Source organism: Heliangelus exortis, chromosome 3 (genome assembly GCF_036169615.1).
Source record: "Heliangelus exortis chromosome 3, bHelExo1.hap1, whole genome shotgun sequence".
Classification (NCBI taxonomy): Eukaryota; Metazoa; Chordata; class Aves; order Apodiformes; family Trochilidae; genus Heliangelus; species Heliangelus exortis.
Window position 1 is genome coordinate 112,709,944 of NC_092424.1, and position 21,872 is coordinate 112,731,815.

General features: G+C 43.3%; 1 protein-coding gene across 8 annotated transcripts in view; it reads left to right on the plus strand.

The window, feature by feature from the left end:
- The first annotated feature begins 4,327 nt into the window (after window positions 1–4,327).
- The window catches only part of KIF13B (kinesin family member 13B), a 143,256-nt gene continuing 125,711 nt past the window's right edge, over window positions 4,328–21,872 (plus strand). For all 8 annotated transcript variants that reach the window (XM_071742211.1, XM_071742215.1, XM_071742216.1 and 5 more), the window contains exons 1-2: window positions 4,328–4,486; window positions 17,608–17,701. In XM_071742211.1, coding sequence (XP_071598312.1) covers window positions 4,432–4,486; window positions 17,608–17,701 — 149 coding nt within the window. In that variant the 5' untranslated portion in view covers window positions 4,328–4,431. The remainder of the gene's footprint in view (window positions 4,487–17,607; window positions 17,702–21,872) is intronic.

A 21,872-nucleotide genomic window follows, 5' to 3' on the forward strand; every position in this document is an offset into this window, starting at 1 on the left:
TATAATGCCTGGCCCTGTGTTGATGGAGAAACACCCCAGCTTGAGTAGCTCTAAGAAATTTCAGTTTTCTAAGCAGTTTTATGGCATGATCAGAGCCTGGCTATTGATTTGAGGTTCCTCTGGATAGAGGAAATATATCCAATATAATATAGGATATAATATATATAATATATCCTATATATCCTATATAATATATCCTATATATAATATAATATATTCCTATATAATATAGGAAAGAGTGTCCTCTAATGCCATGGAATTTATGAACTGGATTTTGAAGCCCGGAATAACTTTAAAAAAAAAAAAAAAAAAAAGTGGGGGCTGTCTGCAAAATGTTTGTTTCAGATTTTATTCTGTTATCATCTAATATTGAAAAAAGACTTCAAAAGTTCAGGTAATTGCCTGGGGATATTCTTCACATGAGGGCAGGAGGCCAGACTCAAATACCTTTGAAAGTCCCTCCCAGGATCAGTAAAATTCCAAGTTATGAATGACCCCAAGAACAATCAGTCCTTTGGTTTTACCAAATCCATTGATTTTACCAGGTTTATTAAAATAAGAAAGCACAGAAATGTTTTGCTATAATTAACCTGCAGGTTTGCACAAAGAGTTGCATGATAAATTTCAGCAAGTCCTTAAAAACCAACCAACAAAAAAACCCCAAGAGCCTTGCTAAGAAGGAGAGTTTTGACAGAAGTAATTGGGAGCAATTTATTTGATTTATCTAGATTTCTTGACCTGTTCTTTATACCAGTCCCTTGGCTCTTTCTTTTTCAATTCTAGTTGAAAGAAATTTATACCCAACTTGTCTTCTGGTTTTGCCTCTAAGTACCTACAATTTATTTGTGTCTCCAGACTGAAAATCAAGAGAAACCTGAAGACAGAAATAACAAATTAGAAGAAAACTCCTTATCCCAGGGACTGGACAAAACAAAAAATTATGAAAAATGCCCAACAGCAACAGCTTTTATTTTCTTAATATCTCACCACAAACTTTGGTGCTGAGAACCTGATCACTGAAGCTGATGAAGAGCTCTGAATGCCTCCCAGTCTCGGACTGGGATGGTCCCAGTTGGTGCTCAGCTTCTGGCAAAAGTGGACCCCAGAGACAGTTAAGAATTTTTACAAAACTAACAAACATTGATAAGATCCTCTGATTTAGTTTTCTAATGCCTGAATGATTTATGGGCAGAAACCAGGTCTCTAGCAAATTCATAATTGATGCATCTCTTTTGATCCACAGTCTAAAGAATGAAAAGATGGGTTTAAAATACCCTTTATTTGTTGCTTGTAATGATTTGGAGGGAGACATCCAAAAGTCTGTCATGTTTTCTGCCTTGCCCTGAGTCTATCTACATGATCTGAGACCTAAACCAGTCATACCTTCATCTAGATAGTAAAAAAAAAAATAAATAAAAGCCAACTTCTTCCATGGCAGCCTGGTGATCCTCACATCCCAGACACTGCAGTTTTATGGGACACATGAAATCCTTCTGATTTTTTAAATTTCAATCCTAATTAGCTACTTATAAAAGACCAAGAGATGAAGAAATTATTTTCTCTCTTCCACATCACTGCTTTTCCTCCCTGTTACAACCAGGTGGGTATAGCTGGAGCTCACCCTCAACCTGATGAAAATCGTGTTGCACTCAGAAACTCTGATAAATGAATGGGAGGGACAAGTAATGCCAACCCCCCAAGGTTGTTTTGTTAATTAAATTAGCATTTAAATAGCCAGAGCTAATCTGGGAAGTCAGCCCCTCATTACAGTAACTAGGAAAGGGGGGAAAGAGCTGGAGACAATTCCCTACAAGATGGGGTTAAGTTGGCGTTTCACAAACTATTTGCCCAGCCTGTCCCTCCCAAGTGAAAGCTGCCACCCCCCCACCCCCTCCCACCTTTTCCTCCCAGCATAATTAACATGTTTCAGGCCTGTGAATGGAAACAAAATCCTCCCTCCAAGCTCTGCCCCTCCAGGGAGATGCTTCCCACAGATTGGCAAGCAGGGAGCCAGGGAAAGGGCTTGTCAAGGGATTCACAGTGGGGTAATTACACTGGAGGAGCTTGTGCCAGTGTAAGAGAAGCTGCGTTGCTGTAATCAGGGGGTTGGCATTGGAGGAAAAGTCCAGAGGTAGGATTTGGAAAAAGCCATGAGAAGTCTTTGCTCATCCCAAAGCATCCCAGACATCCCAGAGCCCGATAAAACCCGAGGCCGAAGCTGAGGATGGTTCTGTGGGTTCTTGTATCCATCTTCGAAAGAGTCTGCAGAAAGCAGCAAGAATTATATGTGAATATAATATAAGAGGTTGCTCTTTGGCTGTGAGAACTGAAGGGATGCTAAATGGGTTATTTGTGTTTCTTTTTTTCAGGTTTTAATTTAAATCCTTCATTCTGAGTGGAAATCCGGAGCGATGCTCGCAGCACTTGGATGCTTGGATTTGTTGTTGTTACATGTTATTGTCCATGTTCCTGGCACTTAAAGCAAGCTGGCACTTTTTCCTAAGAAATAAAAAGGCAGTATGAATCCTTTCCTCCAAAAAATTTAGTTTATTTTGACATATAACAGAGATACCAATGATAACTGATACCAGAGGAGAAGATGGAGGAGGAAGGACTGGATGCACATGTGGGAGGTTCCATCCCATTTATTTAAATCAAGAGTTTGGGTGACTCAACCTGGTGTAAAAATGAAAAAAACAAACAAAAAAACAACACCCCAACCCCCCCCCAACTTGCTGCTGCTGGTGTAAGCTGAGGATTACATTTATTTTCATCACAAAGCACTCGGTTTCAGAAAATGTTGGTGTGGTTTAGCTGAGGCCCCAGCTGGAAAATACCACAAGAAGTTCAAAGCTGGGTTTCATCCTGTAATCGGATCCTCAAGTTCACAAGTGCAAGAACCAACTGCAGGCTGAAGGCAAGGACATCCCTTCTCCCAGCAAGAAACAGGGCTGGGGGCCTGATATTTTCTGCTGCCACAGGCAAAACCTCAATTTTTATCGCAAGTTTTTGCCACCCTGCTTAGTCTGTCCTGCCTGTATTTATTTTTTTTTATTATTATGTTTTATTTTTTAAATCTTCAAAAACTCTTCTTAATCCTCATGCTCACTTGGGATGCTCTGGAGAACATGGATATTAATCCCAGTGTCACTTAATGCCAGCTTAATATTCGTTTTCTCTCTGCCTTGACAAGGTATTTTTTGGGTCGGGCAGGTATGAAATGAGGGTTATTTAGGGCAATTCTTCTGGGCAAAAAGCGCTACCTACTGAAATCTTATCTCAAAACCACTTAGAAATGCATTACTTATTTATTTATTTCTGTCAAAAAACCTTATTCAGGGCCAGAGGATTGCAACTCTAAATTTGTATTTTTTTTTCCCCCCTGGGCTTGCTGAAATCTTTCAGAAATTAACACTCAGAGAACCTTTGCTTTGAACTAAAATAGCAGCCACATGGGTTTCCACCTGTGACCATTTAAATGAGGGGGTTTCTTTTTTTATTTTTCCATCTTCACATTATAGTTTCATTCTTGATCTTTGCAATCAGTGTCTGTGGTCGAGCAGTCAGAGCCATTATAATGGGGATAAATTGCAGTATTATTCAAACAACCTCTGATTGTTACTTTTGAGCCCTTCTAGTGAGCAAATTGCACTGGGAACATCAGTAAAATTGTGCTGACAAAATATCAGAGGTCTCTCCGTGAAGCCAGACCCAGTTATCATCTAAAACTCCATGTTTTGGGTTCATGGTCTGTAAGGTGAGGTGATCTTCAAAGCAATTCCTGATGGACAGAAACCCCCCCCAGAATAGCAGAGCAAGGCCAGCTCTTTTTTTACCCCCAGAGTAAACCCTGTGGTGAGGTTTCAAAGCTCAGGAGTGATGCTGCTGTTACCTCAGAATCCCCCCAAAAAAGGACCAGGAGCGATGCTGCTGTTACCTCAGAATCCCCCAAAAAAAGGACCTGAGGCGCGGGCAGGGACCACAGTGTGCTGGGGGGGTGGGGCTCACACGCAGCCCCCCAGGGGATGAGTGGCAAGGCCTGGGGTGCCTCCAAGACCCTTTCCCTGCCTTCTGTTGCACCACACAACCCAGTTTGTCGCTCCCCGTCCCCCAAAACTCCTTTTTCCTGGAGGACTACACACCCCAGCATGCAACCCTTCCCTTCCACCGAGGGCCCTCGGGCAGGACTACAACTCCCAGCGCGCATCGCGGCGAGCAGCCGGCAGCGGGGCGGGGTCGGGGGGGCGCGCTGCACGCTGGGAGTTGTAGTCCGGGCGGACGTCGGCCACGCACGGTGCCTCCCTCCTACCCTCTCCTCCCTCCCTCCCTCCGCACCTCCCAACCCGCGCTCCTCCCCGCTCCGCCGGCTTCTCCCTCCGTAGACGGAAGCCGAGGAGGGACGAGGGAGCCGGGGAAGGTTGGAGCAGCGCGATGGGGGACTCCAAAGTGAAGGTGGCGGTGCGCGTCCGCCCCATGAACCGGCGAGGTGAGACCCTTCCTCCTCCTCCTCCTCCTCCTCCTCCCTCAGCCATTTCCCCCCCCTCCTTCCCGGGGTCCTCTCGCTTCCCGCGCTCCCTGAGGGAAGAGTGAGGGGAGCGGAGCGGGCCTGAGGAGCGGGCAGCTGTCCCCAGAGGTGTCTGTAGGGACAGGTGTGCCTGCCCGGGTGTACAGGTGTCTTTAGAGGTGTCTTTATAGGGGTGTTTATAGGTGTATGTGTCAGGAGGAGGATGGGGGGGGTGTACGGATGTATATCTTTATTTATTACACACTTCTCTGGGGGTACAGGTAGGTTTGTGTTTCCTTCTCTCAGCAAACAGCTGCCTCCGCTCCCCTCTCCCGATATTTTTTCCCCTAAACTCGCCCTGTTTTTATGGCATTTTTAAGGTGTAATTTGGGTACACCCCCCCCCTCCACACCTCTTCTTGCACCTGCTTTACAGCCCGGCTGTGCCCTATGCCCACAGCTCTTCCTCCTTCCTGGAATTGTTTGTTTGGTGGGTTTTTTGTGGTTTTGTTTTTTTTTTTGGGGTGGGAATGCCTCTTTCTCTCTTTTTTCATGTGCCCATTCAGCCCTCAGCTCTGTAACCCCTCATCTCACCCCTTGGTGATTGAGTGGGATGGGGGGAACCAGATGCCAGAGGCACTAAAAGAACAAAAGAAACAGAAACAAACAAGAAAACAGACAAGAGGAAGTGTGAATTGACAAGAGATTTTTTTTTTTTTTTTTTTTTTTTTTTTTTTTTTGGGGTTGGGTTGTTGGCATTTTATTTTTTTTTTTTTTTTTCCTCAGCGAAACTTGCCTCAGGGTTATGCTAATCAGACCGTGGTTTAGGCATCTGTTTAAATGTTTATTACTTGTCTTAATTGGAAAAACTTGCTCTAGATGATGAGGAAGCAAGTATGAAAAGGCAGCTCCAGCCAAGGAATAGGAAGGTGAAGAAGGCAAAAATCCAAGAAACGTGTAGGGTGGCTTTTCTTCCCCACATTCTCACGGAAGTATGCCAGTAATTCCTTTTGAGGAAAGGGAATGGAGTGAAGTCAATTTAATAGCTGGAGCAAAAAGGGGTGAGGGAAGCCCTTTATCTTCTATACGATCTGAAACAAAGTAACTCTTTAATTCCTTTCACTAAATAAGAAAAAAATAATTAAAAAAAAAAAGTTAAAGCATTGAATACAGGGTTATGGAAACACTGTATTCAATGCTTTAACTTTCTTTTTAACTTTTTTTTTTAACGTTTAAAAAGTAAAAGTAGGGGAATTTCAAACTGAGTTCACTGGAGCTCTCAAGTCCCACCAAAACAAAGACAGAGTTAATGTCCTCACAGTTTGGGGGGGTCAGGACAGCCAAGGATCTTTTGACCAAAGTCTGCATTTTGTTATATTTCAGGTAGCAGGTCTCAAAACTAAGGAGGGATCTATCCCTGAGGAGAACTGCTGGGAGATGGAATGACAGTGTGGAGGAGTTGGTGGGAGCTGGGATGGAAAGGAGCTGAAAGGAGGTGCCTTGGGCTTTCCTCTTGCTCATGTCCCTTTCCTGTCATAGGTCATTTCCTTGGCTGTGACCCAGACATCTTTCTGACTGAGCAGTGCTCTTTACCCCCCAGGATTATACAATAATTCCCAGCTGGAAGGGACCTCTGGAGGTCTCTAGTCCAACCTGTTGCTCTGAACAGCTCGAATCAGATCAGGTTGCACAGGGCCTCCTTCAGTCAAGTTTTCAATCTTCAAGGAGGAATTACACACCTCTCCCTCTTGGCATATATCCTATATATTTTCAGCTCCACTTAGTGCACATGCAGGGGTCTTCAATTTTTAATCATCTAGGGACTGAGTTCTGCAGAAAAATATACATGAGGAAGAAGTGCTGGAAGCAAAGGATGGAAAAATGATGGAATTTGTGATAGATTTAGAGCAGTGCATCTGTTTGAAGCTTCTCCCTTGCTGGGGAATACCCTAACCCTGAGCTGCATGAATGTGGGAGAAGGGGAGAGTTTTGTATTCTCTCTGAACTTAAAAATCTTATGGACTAGAGGAGATGGCTGGAGCCTGGTTGCTAGGAGGGAAATTTGAGTATCAGAGAGAAGAGGGACCTGAACCCCACATTCTTGGCAGTTGGGATGTATTTTCTTTCTGTAAGAACTGCTCTGCAGCTCTTGAGCATCCTATTATTTTGTGGGTGATACCTAAATTCCCTGTAAGTCTAGCCTGAACAGTCCATGTCTTCTCCCCAAAACAAAATGTCCTGAAATTGATTTTTTTATTGTTTGGGTTGGTTTTTTGTTGTTGTTGTGGGTTTTTTTTGTTTGTTTGTGTTTTGGTTTTTTTTTTTTGGAGGGTTTTTTTGAGTGTTTTATTTGTCAGATTTTTTGTTTTGTCAACGTTTCCAGATATTTTGGTCAGTTCTAAACATCTGATAGGTATTTCTGAAGCTCCTGGAGTTTATAGAAACAGTGATATGAAGTCTTAGTGTTTTTTTTACCTACTGAATGTGTAACTGGTTTTCTCAAGAGTCATCCCACTGCAAGGCTTCTGTGGCTTTGCTTTTTTTAAGAGGCTTTGAGGCAGATTTCTTGGAAGTGCTCTAATACACGCTTGGTTCTGAGCAGTGTTTGGGTGAAGTTCTGGGGCTTTGGACCTGAAGCAAGTATTTGTTTTCTTCAGGATCATGAGCAATGTTCTTTCCTTCCCTCTGCACCAAAGGGCTTAAAACTGGAGACCTGTCAGAGGGTTACAACTGCTGGAATTTAAGCTTTGAAATCTCCTCAGTGTTTACGTGTGGCAGTGGTTGTCTGTAGTCTTTGAATTATGGATTTCTTAAGGCAAGGGTTTTAGTAAGTTAATAAAAGTGCTGTGTTTAACTCTTGCTAATTTATACAGCTCATAAAAGTGTAATAAGCTACTTGCATGCAAGTTGAAGGGATTTCTGTACCAAATAGTTGGTTATTCATAGTACTCCCATTTCAAGGTGATAGTACTGAAGGTACTTGTGCAGATTGTGTAAGTTTATGGTACTAATTCCTAGCAGTGAGGGGAAGCATTTGTAATTGTTCTTGGGTTTCTTGGGTTTGTTTTTTTTTGCATCTAGGTTACCTCTTTGGCCTCTTGCTTCACATTAGACCCCAATCCTACAAGGTCTGTGTGGAAGCTTTTGTAAAACCCAACACACCTGCAGCATCACATGTGAAGCTGTAGGCTCAGCTATGAAGCAACTCTGAATTCTTTTTTTTTTTCTTTTTACGTTCTGCTTTACAAACTGGGGTCTCAATTAGCATGCTGCTAGGAATTAAATAATTCATCAATGTTTTATTAGATGAGGCTGTTTTCTTTTGTTGGTTACTAGGGTATTTCCTAGTGCATTGTTTTTTTTCAGAGGAGTTTTTGATAACAGAAAGTTCTATTGCTGTTGTATTTTAGATTTGCAGTGGATGTCCTTTTAGGAACACTGTCAGTGTTTGACTTCACTTTGCAGATACTCATTATTTCAGGTAAAGGCAAAGCTCAAGCCTTACCATGAAGCAAAGCAAAAGGCTTTTTAATGAAGATTTGCCTTCCTGAATAATTTCTTTGCAAGTGATGTTGGTGGACAAGCATCCCATAAACACGTTTAAATCTTCGAGTTTCTCTCTGCCTGTGAATCAGCTCAGTGTAGTGTTAATTAAAAGATAACATCTTTTTATGAGTATTAAAAGACTGCCTTGTGTTCAAGGGAATGGCTGATGGCATCTTGAGTCTGTCAAATTCACTGCTGTTGTGTTGCTACAGCTCACTTGGGTTAATACATTTATGTTCCAACAAGAAAGGCAGGAAACCTATCTGCAAACAATCATCTGTTAAGTTCTTTAAACAAATTTATTGAGGAGCAATAGCAGCAGAGGGCTGGGCAGGGGAGGGGGTGGCATTAGGTATTAGTTGGGTGTGCTGGGTTAGGATTTGCCTGCATGAGACCACAGCCTGCATTCTGGCAACCCTGCCAGATAAAACTGTTTGTAGGACTGTTGTAAAACCTGTAGTTTCCACATTAAATATCTGCGTTGCCTGTAAATAGATATGAGGGTGTCTGTTATGTGGATATTCATCCAGACAAGTTGCTGTGTTCCAACAGGGATCCTTTTGTGCTGTTGATGATAAAGAGCCCATCTCTCCAGTGCTTGTAAGGAAGGATTTTTGCTTCTGTAGCTGTGCAAGCTTCTGACCACAGTGTTAGGTGCTAATTTGTGTCCTCCTACTCTGCCAGGGAGGCTGCATTTCCAGTCACTTGAAATGTTTTTGGGGGGGAGGAGACAGGGTTTGTTCTTTGTTTGGTTATTATGTTTTGGGGTTGGTTTTTTTTTTTCCCCACTGGAGATTACAACAAAAACAATTATCTATAAATTGGAGTTTGTGCAAGCAGACTAATAAGATCAATTATGGGTAAATGAAATGGCACCTGTTGTATCCTGGTGGTCAAGATGCAAACCACTTTTTTCTTCACTTTGGTCCTTGTCCTAAACAAGTGCCTGGAGTTTTTTTCCACTGTTTCCTGGTGATTATTGATAACCTATAAAATAGTTTGTGGCAGGATTAACCCAGAGATAGGGTGACCAGTGGGGAAAGCATGCAGAGGTAGGTAGTGTTACATCTTGTGCTGCTGGGTGAGGCAATTGTGTTTTAAGAACTCTTAGGGTGTTCCACCTTACTCCCAGCTGCCAAAGCAGCAGCAAGGCTCCCAATCACCCCAGTGTGGATGGCACAAAGGCAAATAATTCTTCTGCTAATTACATCTTCAGGGCTGGCCTACAGGAGGAGATTACCTCGGTGCTCTGGTTTCAAACGTTTTGTTTGCCATGGGAGATCAGATACAACCTGTGAGGAATTTTCCTTTGGCTTTTGGGTGGTTGGTGGCAGAGCAAACACTGCTGCATTTCTTTCCTGTAAACTCTGAAGCCTGAAACAAAAGCAGCAGCACAGGCTTGAGTCTTAAACTTCTTCAGAGCTTTGCTGCACCAGAAAATCACCAGATGGATTTTTTTTACTCAGTCTCTGTGAGCTGAGCAATGCATGAAGCAGCACTGTGAGGAAGGTTCAGGAACAGCGTGGCCAGCAGGTCCAGGGAAGGGATTCTGCCCCTGTGCTCAGCCCTGGGGAGGCCACAGCTTGAGTCCTGTGTCCAGTTCTGGGCCCCTCAGCTCAGGAAGGAGCTTGAGGTGCTGGAGCAGGTCCAGAGAAGAGCAAGGAGGCTGGGAAGGGATCCAGCACAAGTGCTGTGAGGAAGGGCTGAGGGAGCTGGGGGTGTTGAGGCTGGAGAAGAGGAGGCTCAGGGGAGACCTCATCACTCTCTGAAAGAAACTCCCTGAAAGGAGGTTGGAGCCAGGGGGGGGTTGGGCTCTTTTCCCAGGCAACTCTCAGCAAGACAAGAGGGCACAAGAGGTCTCAAGTTGTGCCAGGGGAGGTTTAGGTTGGACATGAGAAAGAATTTCTTTCTGGAGAGGGTGATCAGACATTGGAATGGGCTGCCCAGGGAAGGGGTGGATTCTCCATCCCTGGAGATATTTCAAAAGAGCCTGGATGTGGCACTCAGTGCCATGGGCTGGGAACCACGGGGGGAGTGGATCAAGGGTTGGACTTGATGATCTCAGAGGTCCCTTCCAACCCAGCCAATTCTATGATTCTAAGGTTAATGTCCAGGTATGCAGTGGGGCTTTGATTAAAGCTGTTTGGCAAGATCTCTTCTTGCAGCAAATGGAACAGCAGAAGACAGAATCATTTTCTTTACCATTTGAACAATGCTGTGGTAACATGTGAGGAGAGATTGTTTGCATTCAACGTGCTCCTGAGTTTGAGCTCTTACACCTCATCATCAAGATTGGATGGGATTAAGTGCCCTTCCAGATGCACTCATGCATATTTAATGATCTTAGATTGCTGCAAGCTGAAAATTTCATGAATTATATTTGTACAGAACATATATATTGCAGAGAAGCTTGAAAAGTACCTGCATAGACTCGATGTTGGTAGGCTTAAGGGATAAGTCCAATCACTGTATTTTTGTCCAGGTTGTCTGCCTTATAATTAATACCCTGAAAGTGCTCTTACACTATTTTATTTCCATTTCAGCTCAGCATTGTCATGTAGATGTAGGTTGTTTTCACACTTTCTCATGTCCTGGGTTAGTTTTTCCTTTGTTTGTGTTGGCTTCTACATAGCAAAGGGCAAAGAGAAAAGTTAACTTGGCAGCACCAAACACTGGCAGGAAGACTTTTGAGGACCTGTTGTGTTTGAACTCACTTTCAGTTCTTTTTAGAACAAAATCAAAATAGACCACAACAGCCTGTTTGTTTATTTATTTTTTATTCCTTTACTATGTGTGTTAAATAAATTTCTAAATGTTTTTAAGTTACTATTTTAAGCATTTCTCAGTGTTACTGTCATTTGCTTTTTTAGGCCAATAAAGGCACAAGAAACCAACTGTAATTTCTTACTCAGGCCACAACATTCCAATTCTAACCTTCAGGAGAATGTTAATCTCCTGAAAATCTCCTGGCAATTGAAAATATAAAATTTTTATCGTCTCAGTCCTTAGAGGAGATTATTTTGAACTTTTGTATTTCAGGCCAATTTTGCCTTATGAGCTTGGTACAAGCACTTTAAACCTTTCACATTTTATTTTTTATGCTTCACTTAGCTTCTCTGAAACTACAGGAGCAGCTGTGCTGGTTTCCAGGGACATTACTGAGCTTCATGTCCACTCTCCAAGGGGTCCTTAGGTGTCACTGCAGGTGGAGCTGCCCTAAACCTGGCAGTGGGACCAGGAGGAATCTTATCACATTTTTTTATTCAAGTTGTGTTACAATGCCAGGTGACAGTGCCAGAGAGTGGTGCTGAACGGGGCTGATCCAGTTGGGGTCGGTCACTCATGGTGTCCCCAGGGATCAGTGTTGGGCCCAGTGCTGTTTAATGTCCTTATTGATGATTTAGATGAGGGGATTGAGTCCATCATCAGCAAATCTGCAGATGACACTAAACTGGGGGGGAGTGTGGATCAGCTGGAAGGCAGGAGGGCTCTGCAGAGGGACCTGGACAGAGTGGAGAGTTGGGCTGATCCCAACGGGATGAGGTTCAACACAAGAACCCCATGGGGAGCTCCAGGCTGGGCACAGAGTGGCAGAAAGGGAGCTGGGAGTCTGGATTGCCAGGAAGCTGAAGAGGAGGCAGCAGTGTGCCCAGGTGGCCAAGAAGGCCAATGGCATCCTGGGCTGTGTCAGGAAGAGCGTGGCCAGCAGGTCCAGGGAAGGGATTCTGCCCCTGTGCTCAGCCCTGGGGAGGCCACAGCTTGAGTCCTGTGTCCAGTTCTGGGCCCCTCAGCTCAGGAAGGAGCTTGAGGTGCTGGAGCAGGTCCAGAGAAGAGCAAGGAGGCTGTGAAGGGATCCAGCACAAGTGCTGTGAGGAAGGGCTGAGGGAGCTGGGGGTGTTGAGGCTGGAGAAGAGGAGGCTCAGGGGAGACCTCATCACTCTCTTCAACTCCCTGAAAGGAGGTTGGAGCCAGGGGGGGGTTGGGCTCTTTTCCCAGGCAACTCTCAGCAAGACAAGAGGGCACAAGAGGCCTCAAGTTGTGCCAGGGGAGGTTTAGGTTGGACATTAGAAAGAATTTCTTTCTGGAGAGGGTGATCAGGCATTGGAATGGGCTGCCCAGGGAAGGGGTGGATTCTCCATCCCTGGAGATATTTCAAAAGAGCCTGGATGTGGCACTCAGTGCCATGGGCTGGGAACCATGGGGGGAGTGGATCAAGGGTTGGACTTGATGATCTCTGAGGTCCCTTCCAACCCAGCCAATTCTGTGATTCTATGATTCTATGTCTTTGTAGTAGGATTTGGGATCAGCTGGTATTCAGAAGGGCTGAAAAACTGTCAACCATCAGAAACTAATTCCTTAAATTGGCATCTGATGGGAAAATTTAAATGGAAATGAATACTCTTTGATGAACTAGGACATGCTTTCCCCTTAATTCATCCTATGCAATGGGAAAAGAGTATAGAAAGAGGAAAGTATGGAAGGTCAAGTAAGTTGTAACAGACTTTTTAGTGATCATGGTGTACCAAAAGCTATCGTGATGCAATTCTGCCAACCACTAGTTGGGAAACTGCAGACAGGATTATTTGCAGTTATCATCTTTCATTTTGAGATTATTTTAAGCACCCCTGTAAAAACCATTTAATAGGGTCATTTTGTGTGGTTCTGAAATGCAGGAGCCTTAAAGGTGAGGTGAAGTTTTAGGGTGGTGGCTGAGAAAGCTCCAGTATCACCACGTGGCTGTTCAGATGTTCTTGTTGTGCCTCTTGGTGCTGCTGAGTTTGAGTTTGTACCCTGAGCCTGACCACTGCTGTCATCACTTGCACACATCCCTCCCTGATCCCTAAATGGAGACAGAGGTTTGAAACCTGCAACATTTTCCAAAATACTCCTCTCTCCTTCCCCCAGGATTCCCATTCAAGCTCTGTCTCTGCCCCAAACCTGTTTAGTCCAGTTTCAAGTTGCACCTTTGCTGGTGTTGCCTAACATTGTTGTGGAAAATCTGCTGTGTTGAGTTTATGATTACCAGATGTGTGACTGCTGTTCCAGAGGGAATGTAAACTCCTGCCTGATGTTGGGAATATTCCAGTGCCTGCTGAATCCACCACTGCAGGTGGTGCTACTCTGCTTTTGGTTTTGCTTTTCCAGCTCTGTCTTGCTTGACTGAATTTTTCACCTTGTTTGAAACACACTGAATTTCTTAGGCTGGTGACAAAGCATGTATAGGTGGGATGTGTTCTTTTCACAACACCTTAAGGCTTTAGTCAGAGGTGTAGTCATCTGGGATTTACCTGAGTGTGGTTTCATCTAAGATCTGCATTGCTTGAATGATTTAGATGAGGGGATAGGGTCCACAACTAGCAGATTTGCAGATGACACTTAGTTGGGGGGAGTTTGGATCAGCTGGAAGGCAGGAGGGCTCTGCAGAGGGACCTGGACAGACTGGAGAGTTGGGCTGATCCCAAGGGGATGAGGTTCAACACAAGAACCCCATGGGGAGCTCCAGGCTGGGCACAGAGTGGCAGAAAGGGAGCTGGGAGTCTGGATTGCCAGGAAGCTGAAGAGGAGGCAGCAGTGTGCCCAGGTGGCCAAGAAGGCCAATGGCATCCTGGGCTATGTCAGGAACAGCGTGGCCAGCAGGTCCAGGGAAGGGATTCTGCCCCTGTGCTCAGCCCTGGGGAGGCCACAGCTTGAGTCCTGTGTCCAGTTCTGGGCCCCTCAGCTCAGGAAGGAGCTTGAGGTGCTGGAGCAGGTCCAGAGAAGAGCAAGGAGGCTGTGAAGGGATCCAGCACAAGTGCTGTGAGGAAGGGCTGAGGGAGCTGGGGGTGTTGAGGCTGGAGAAGAGGAGGCTCAGGGGAGACCTCATCACTCTCTCCAACTCCCTGAAAGGAGGTTGGAGCCAGGGGGGGGGTTGGGCTCTTTTCCCAGGCAACTCTCAGCAAGACAAGAGGGCACAAGAGGTCTCAAGTTGTGCCAGGGGAGGTTTAGGTTGGACATTAGAAAGAATTTCTTTCTGGAGAGGGTGATCAGGCATTGGAATGGGCTGCCCAGGGAAGGGGTGGATTCTCCATCCCTGGAGGTTCTTAAGAAGAAACTGGATGTGGCACTCAGTGCCATGGGCTGGGAATCAGGGTGGTGTTAGATCAAGGGTTGGACTTGATGATCTCAGAGGTCCTTTCCAACCCAGATGATTCTGTGGTTCTGTGAATCCCAGACTTTATTTTCTTGGAAAGCTAAGTGAGGAGTTGAGAACTCTTGGGAAATGGGAAGGAGAATTGCCTCGGTCAAGCCCCACCTTCCAGTTTCACAAATTAAATAAAAAGTCGTCCAAGAGACTCTCTGTGAGTGGCTTGGATGCAGAGGACTTAACAATTATTCTTTTGCTTAACACTTCTCCAGCTATGGAATGTAAATGTGGAAAAGTGACTAAGATATGTGTTGCCCTTTTATTATGGACGTCACAGCTGCCTCTGAAGCTGGGAAAGGAGCTTTCCTTCTCTGCAATATAAATAAATGTTTCTTTAGCTGATGAGAGTCTGAGTTTTAAATTTTCAGAAAGCAGTTAGCTGATTAGTTTCTTGATTTGCTGAAGCAGCTCAGCAGTTGATTGTGTTTGCTTGGTAATGACTGAGGGTAGAAGCAGGTCAGCAGTAACAATAAGTGAGATTTTTAATCTTGTTGGGCTAGAAGATTTGTGAGAAATCTCTGAAGTTTGGCAGTGAGGTACTCCTGTCATCTTTGAACTTCTACTAAAGTTTGTGGTGCCTGCAGAAAACTAAAAAAACCCAACCCTGTGTCGTGTAAAGAAATAATAATACCAAGCCTTGACAAATGAGTCCTTACTACAAGGAGAATCAAGTGGTGGGTTTGTATGTGCATTTTTATCAGCTTATTTTGATGCATCCTAATTTTGCTTCTTGTTCAGGAGCAGGAAGTTCAGTGCTTACCAAGGAGATACTGACACAGTAAAAGTAAGGGTGGAGTCCTTGTTGATCCTATCCAAAAGAGCAGGAAGATAATTTGCCTTATAACCTGCTTTAGTATTAATTCCAGACTTAATGAGGTGGGAATTATGATGATGTGAGTTTCAGCATTAGCTAATACAAGATTCATCTTTCAGCCTGCTGGAAGCAGTAAAGAAATCAGAAATCAGTCTAAGAACATGCTTTGTGAGGGAGCCAGATGGTGTAGATACAGTGTATAATGTGCTATTAAAACAGAGTTTAACTCATTCTTCAGCTTAAAAGGAGAGTTGCCATGTGAAGCTTTTGCCAAGGTAGCTGGGATAAGCAGCCTTAAGACTGTCTGGATGCATAACCCAGCTTAGAGGCTGAATATAACTGTTTCTTAGGGGTTTATTTCATGGGACACCAGGATGAAGCAGTTCATCTCTGCTGGGACAAGGTCTCACTCTTCTGCCTCCTCTCTCCCCCCTTGCTGGCACAGCCTTTGGTGTTCTTCAGAGCTTTCACTGAGCTGATGCAACTTTTTGTGTGTGTGTCTGAATACCTCAGGTTTCATGTTGTGTAGTTTGCTGCTGCTGAAGTAACTTAAAATGACTTGCAGAGGAGTCTGGCAAGCAGGGTGGTGGTGGAAGGTGAGGAACGTGCCAGTAGCCACATGCCACATGTGAGTAGCCAGAAGGAAGGACTGAGACTTCCCAGCTCACCACATCTTCCAAAACTCTGCAGGATGGTGCCCAAGTGAGGGATTTGAACATGACCTTTGTGATGATGATCATCATCACTCAAGGTGTGTTGTACATGACAAATTGGCTTTGAATCTTTCTTCTTTTCCTGCTCAGGGCATGTGACTTTAAGGATCTTTTGTATCCTGTGCTTCTTAAAGCTATTTCACAGACAGATTTAATGAATGCAAGGCAGGCCTCGAGTGCAGCAGGCAATCATAGATGCAAAACCCCTGATCAGCATCCTCTCTCAAGAGAGGAATTAAAAAAAAATAGGATAGAGACCTCACTGCTCATCTAAGCTGTGTGTGTACCTTGTGCTTTGCATAAGGGAAGTAGCAACTCAAAACTTTCCTCACCAGCAGAGGAAAAGCAGGTCACTGGAATACAGAATGTTAATCACTAACCAGGCAGACCAAGATAAAGTGGCTTGCTGGATGAGGGCTGGATGAGGAGTATAATTTCATCTAAGCAAACATCTGTTGCACATTAATGATAGGTAAATGGGCTTTCAGGGTGTGGGGAGAAATTTAAATAAACACCAGCTTCTGAAACTTGTCTGGCTCTTCCTTTTACACAAAAACACAGTTTAATAATAGAGTTTTGGTCAGGAGGATTTCAGTTTCATGTGACTACAGGGATCTCGAGCCTTGGCTTGCTTTGTTGTGTTTCAAGTAGCAAAAGGCTGTAACATTTTTTTAAGAAATGTCAATGAGAGAGACTTCCTCTCACTTTGTTATTTAACAGCAGCAAGAAGCCTGCGAGGAACTGGAGGAGCATTAAGATCTGTGCCCTTTGCCTGAGAGATTTGCAGTTTATAAGGTGCTGTAAGGTGAAAGAGCAAGTACAGGTGGCAAAGAAGGAAAGAGCAGAGATGAAGGAGGAGGAGGATTATAATTAACACGATTAGACAGGAGCATATTTGGGTGATTCAGCTGAACCCTGCGTGGAGGTGATGCCGGGGAGCCCCTCGTCTCACCACAGTCTGAGGGCAGAGTTCCTGCTGGGTGTGCTTGGTGTGTCATGCTCAGAGGTGTCAGCATTTGGGTGTCATTCCCAGGTTCAGCACAGGCATGTGAGAGCACAGCACTGGCTTTGTTTATTTCCAGGCCTTTGGCTCCCAATTAGCTGGGTGCTTTTTACACATCTCCCATTTGTCACTGGGCGGATGCCTCGGACTGTTGTCAGTGTCATCTGAAGCTTTTCTTTTCTTCCCCCTCCCTGCCTCCACGGCTGAGATTTCTCATCCATTCCCATTATTCTTATTACTCATAGCCTGTGTGTCCCACTGCTGAACATCACTTGGAAGAGCTGCCCTTTTTCCAGCTGCCTGGAAGCCTGTGGGGAAGGGGGAGGACGGAGAAGCCCTTTTTTCCACGGGCTCGCACCTAAATTCTTTTTGATGGGCCTTGAATTTCTCTGAGCAGGTGCCTCAGGACTGACAGCTGGCACAGTGTGCTGCAGGACCACAGCAGTGGCCAGGGGAAAATATGCTGCAGATGGCAGGGGCAGCTTTTTCTGAGTGTGTGTGAGGCATTGAGAGAGGAATAAGAAGAGCTGTCAAAGTGGTACCGTGCCTAATGGTCCTTTTTCCCCAGAAGAAATTTCATACTGCCTTGTCTATGCTGATTGTCCTTCAGTAAAACCAAAGTGCTCTTTCTTGTGTTGAAAAGAGTGCCTGCTTTAAAGCTGGACAGGATCCATCCCATCAGAGTATCTCTAGGAGTGGAATTTGGCAATAGTCCTGTTCCTATTCTCTAGCTGATGGGTGGCTGTCAGGCTGCATGAATAAATTTGGTGTCTGGAGGAAGTAATGGTGTATATAATCCCAGTGCTTTAGGAGCAGCACTTGACACTTTCTTATTTCTTTATAGAGCTTGATCTGCATACAAAATGTGTGGTGGATGTGGATGCAAACAAGGTTATTCTTCACCCTGTAAACACCAACCTTTCAAAAGGAGATGCCAGGTAAGATTTTTGAATTAGGGAGGTCAGGTTTCATAAATAAAATATGAGGCTAACAACTGGGAAATGGTGGCTTTGATAAAGGGCTTTCAGTTTAAAAAATTCTATACATCTTTTTTCTGCAAGGTAATTACCATCACCTATTAAAAAAAAGGTTTATTTTTCCATGCTGGGAAGATGCTTCCAAAACCCAGTGCTTACTGCATTGGCTTCCAGCCCCAAGCAATGGGTTTGCAATTACTGGTTCCTTTTTTTTTTTTTTTTTCTCATATGCTATTATGGAAGAGGAGAAATCTAAATCTGCAAAATAATTTGAGTGGGGCAAAGCCTGTCATTTTGGAATGAAATTAATTCTCACAGCTATCTTCTACTGGGTTTGTGTTTATTTGTGTAACTCCAAGAGTGTCTTAACAGTGGGGTGTTGGATGCATCAGAAATACTTGGAAAGGTGGGTATGGCAGAACTGGCATCAGTTTTTTAAATTATTGGGAAAGTGAGAAGTCCTCCAGTAATTGATAGGTTTGTGGTTGTCACCAGTTAATTTATTGCTTGCTTGCAGGGGGAGGAAATAAAAAAAATCTATGCATGAAACAAAGTAACAGGGATGCAGGAAGAGGCATAACCCATGACTGGACATGAAGGGTCAATCATGAGCTGCTGTGGTGAAAAAAAAAAAAAGTGGTCTTCAGGGTAACAGAAATGAGATTGATTCAGTTAAAACCCTCGAATTTTGTTTAAATGCAACATACCATAGCTTTTTCGTGTAAAACAGGATAGAATTATTCTTTACCTACTCTCTGATTATTTCAGTTTCTTGGATCCAAGTGGTAATAAATGGAAGAGTGAAGAGATCATCAGGTTTAATATGTACTTTTTATTGCCATCAGCTGAAAAGGCTTATTCTAGGCAGTGGGGCTGGAGCTGTAAGAAGCTGTTTAAGATCAAACAGGCTGTGTGTGGTGTGGTGTTTTTGTTTGTATCAATATCTGCCTCCTCCAGAAGCACAGACATTGTTTAGCTGCCAAATACCTGTGTTTATTTGAGCCTTTAGAACCCCTAAAAATGGCAGGAAATTAAGATTCTCAGGAACCTGTTCAGCCAGAGCTGGATTAAGAATGTTTTTCACGCTGTCCCTAAAACATGGCAACCAATCAAACGCTGCGTAGTTTGTCCTCCCTGGTACATGTTTTTTTTTTTTTTTTAAAAAAAAACAAACAACTCATGTTGCAGCCAGGAGAGAATGCAGAATGCAAATCGTGCCCCCTGGCAAGGCAGGAATCGCTTGGCAATTGCATTGACATCCCAGAGAAGATGGTGAAGCCTTGTGTGAGAAACCAGAGTGCCAGAGCAAAGAATGCTTCATTTGCATTTCCACAAATACCCATTGCTAAGCTGAGCAGGATGCACAGCAGATTTATAGGGGGTGATTTAAAAAGGAGAGGGAAAAGTGGAGGCCCAGGAACTGGACTCAAGATTTGCCTTCAAACAGTGAGACAGCAGATCTCAAAAAACAGAGTTGGAAGGGTGAGGACTTGGAACAGGATCCTATCCAGACTCTAATACCCTTGAGAGAGGCTGCTTCTAAATTTTCCTGGCTTCTGCAGCTCTGTCAGAGGAATCTTAAACACCAGCTCAGAGAAAAGGTTAGTTTTAGTTACAGTTTGTCTACATTTTGGGATTAATTTATACTCAGGTTCTGCTTCTGCTTCCAAATCGACCATCAACAACTTTGCCTTGTGCTAGAAAATAATTCATTTTGATTTCAGACTTGTTTAGTGTCCAAAGGGAGCTGAAAGAATTCCAGCAAACCTAGAGTGCTGTTCCTTAAATAAAGAAAGGTAAAAATAATATTGCAAACACACTTTTTACCTTCTTGCAAAGGAAGGGAAGTCTGAAAACCTGAAGACCACTGCTGCATTTCATCTTGCTGAGATGCCAGGGTCAATTTAGAACTGGGAGAAGAAATTCAGAAAGAGAAATTTGTGCTGTCACATCCCTACTTGTCATGAGTCAGCTGTGCCCTGGCAGGGAGTGACATTTACAAAAACAACCAATGACTTTTGGAAAAAGCCATGTTTTCCCCACTTCCTCTGTGGCAGAAACCAAGTCTGGGAGTTCTGTAGATGTAAATAAATAGTTTAATGGGTCAGGCAGCCATCTCATGGTCATGCATGTTTGTCCTGTTTCCAGGAGGCCAGAAACCTACATAAAGTGTCTGTCTGCAAAAAGGCAAAAAAACCCAAACCCAAATCTCTGCCAGATTGAAATGGGAAATACCTGAAATTCTGTTTTCTGTTGTCTCAGAGTTAGAGGAGAAACAGGCCTTGGAGTTCCTAGGTGATACAGCCACCTCTCCTCCTGATTCCCCATGGGACCTGGGAATGAATATGTACAGAAAAAGTCAGAAAAGTCAGTCAAATTGCATATTTTGACAACTTGAGGAGTGTGGGACCTGACTTTCAGAGATAGGGAATTGTGTGGATGTAATTGCCACTGAACCATTTTCAGGTCTTAAGGGGGAAAAAAAAAATAGAAGTCTCTGGCTGTTTCAAATTTTGCATTAACAATTAAGGAGTTTTTTGAAAATCCAGGTGAAAACTGTTTGACTTCTCTTTCTACAAACTGCATCTGTAATTTATATTTACTAGAGACTTACACATGTTAATAAATGTGTGTAAAACAACTTGCTCTCAAATAAAAAATCTTTTTTCAAACAATTTCAGAAATCTCCCGTTAGCTATTCCTCAACCACAAAGTGACCTTTCTGGAGTCAGAGAGATGCAGTGGTTATTTTTTTTGAGCAATCCTTAATAAGGGCACCGTGCAGGTTTCAGTAATCTGATCACCTGCAAAAGATCAATGTGAAAATCCACAGGATGACCTCCAAGCTGGGTAGGTTTTGTTACTAACCTTGGGCTACTGGGGCGTGGGTTTGAGTGTTAAAAAAAAAAAATTAAAGTCGGTGGAAATGATTTAGTTGCTTTCCCAAAAAGGAAAATAAAATAAAATAAAATAAAAAATATAAAATAAAAAATATAAAATAAAAAATATAAAATAAAATATAAAAAATAAAATAAAATAAAATAAAATAAAATAAAATAAAATAAAATAAAATAAAACATCTTTGCTGCAGAGCCTTGAGTGCTGTCACCAAATTCCCCAGATGACCTCTCTTGAACTGAAAATCTCCCTTCTCAAGGATGTGAGAACCTCCAGGGATTTGCTGTAAATGGAGGGTGTCACTAGCAGGACTTGTCGACTGTTTTGTTTGTAGCTGTCTGCTCTCTCTCTGCTGCAAAGGTCAAGGCTGAAGTTTCTTTATCAAGTGGGGTTTACTGCAGAGATTACTCATAGCATTACTACTTGGTGGCTAAGGCTTGAAAGAGGGTGTGACCTCTATTGAAGTAAATAGGTAAGTCCGAGGCAACAATTGGAATGTTTAAAGGAATTAAATTACTTGGAAAACCTCCAAATAGACTCTTAATTACTCTAGGTTCATCTATAGCCTTTTTTTTTTTTTTTTTTCTCCTTTACTATCAATTCGTGCTGTCATTTTCCATTTCCCAAACAAGACCTATTAAAAAGGCTTAAGTAATTTTTTTTGACAGGTCAGACAAAGGAGTTTTTTCTGTGCTGCAGACAGAACTCTTAATTACTGTGTCACTGATACAAGCTCAGAAATCAGTTGTGTATTGGCACAGGCATATGGAGGAGCCATGATATTTGTAAAACAATTTATTAAACCTGCTAAACAAAACTCATTTGAGCCTTTTTATTAAGAGAATATGCTTTAAAATGAAAGGAGTGCTGCCTCCTGTGTACTTTCATTGTCAGTTGTGGTGTAGAGATGCTTTCCCTCTGGTTTTGCAGAACAGAGATTCCAAAGTCTGGCACAGGGTAAAAATTATTCCAAGAAATGAATGCAGGTAACTGAAGCTGACAAGTGTGTTAAACCAGGCTTGGTTTTTCCTTTTGTAATATCTTTACATATATATCTTTTAATATCTTTTTTGAAATATCTTTTTTTTAATACATTTTTTGTAATTTTTTTTTTTCCTATTGTAATATCTTTATAATTAGTGCTTTGGAAGACAACTCAATAATTGAGTACCTTTATAAATATTTTCTACAGGTGACTTGCTTTTAAGGTATCTATTCCTGGGTTTAAACCTGT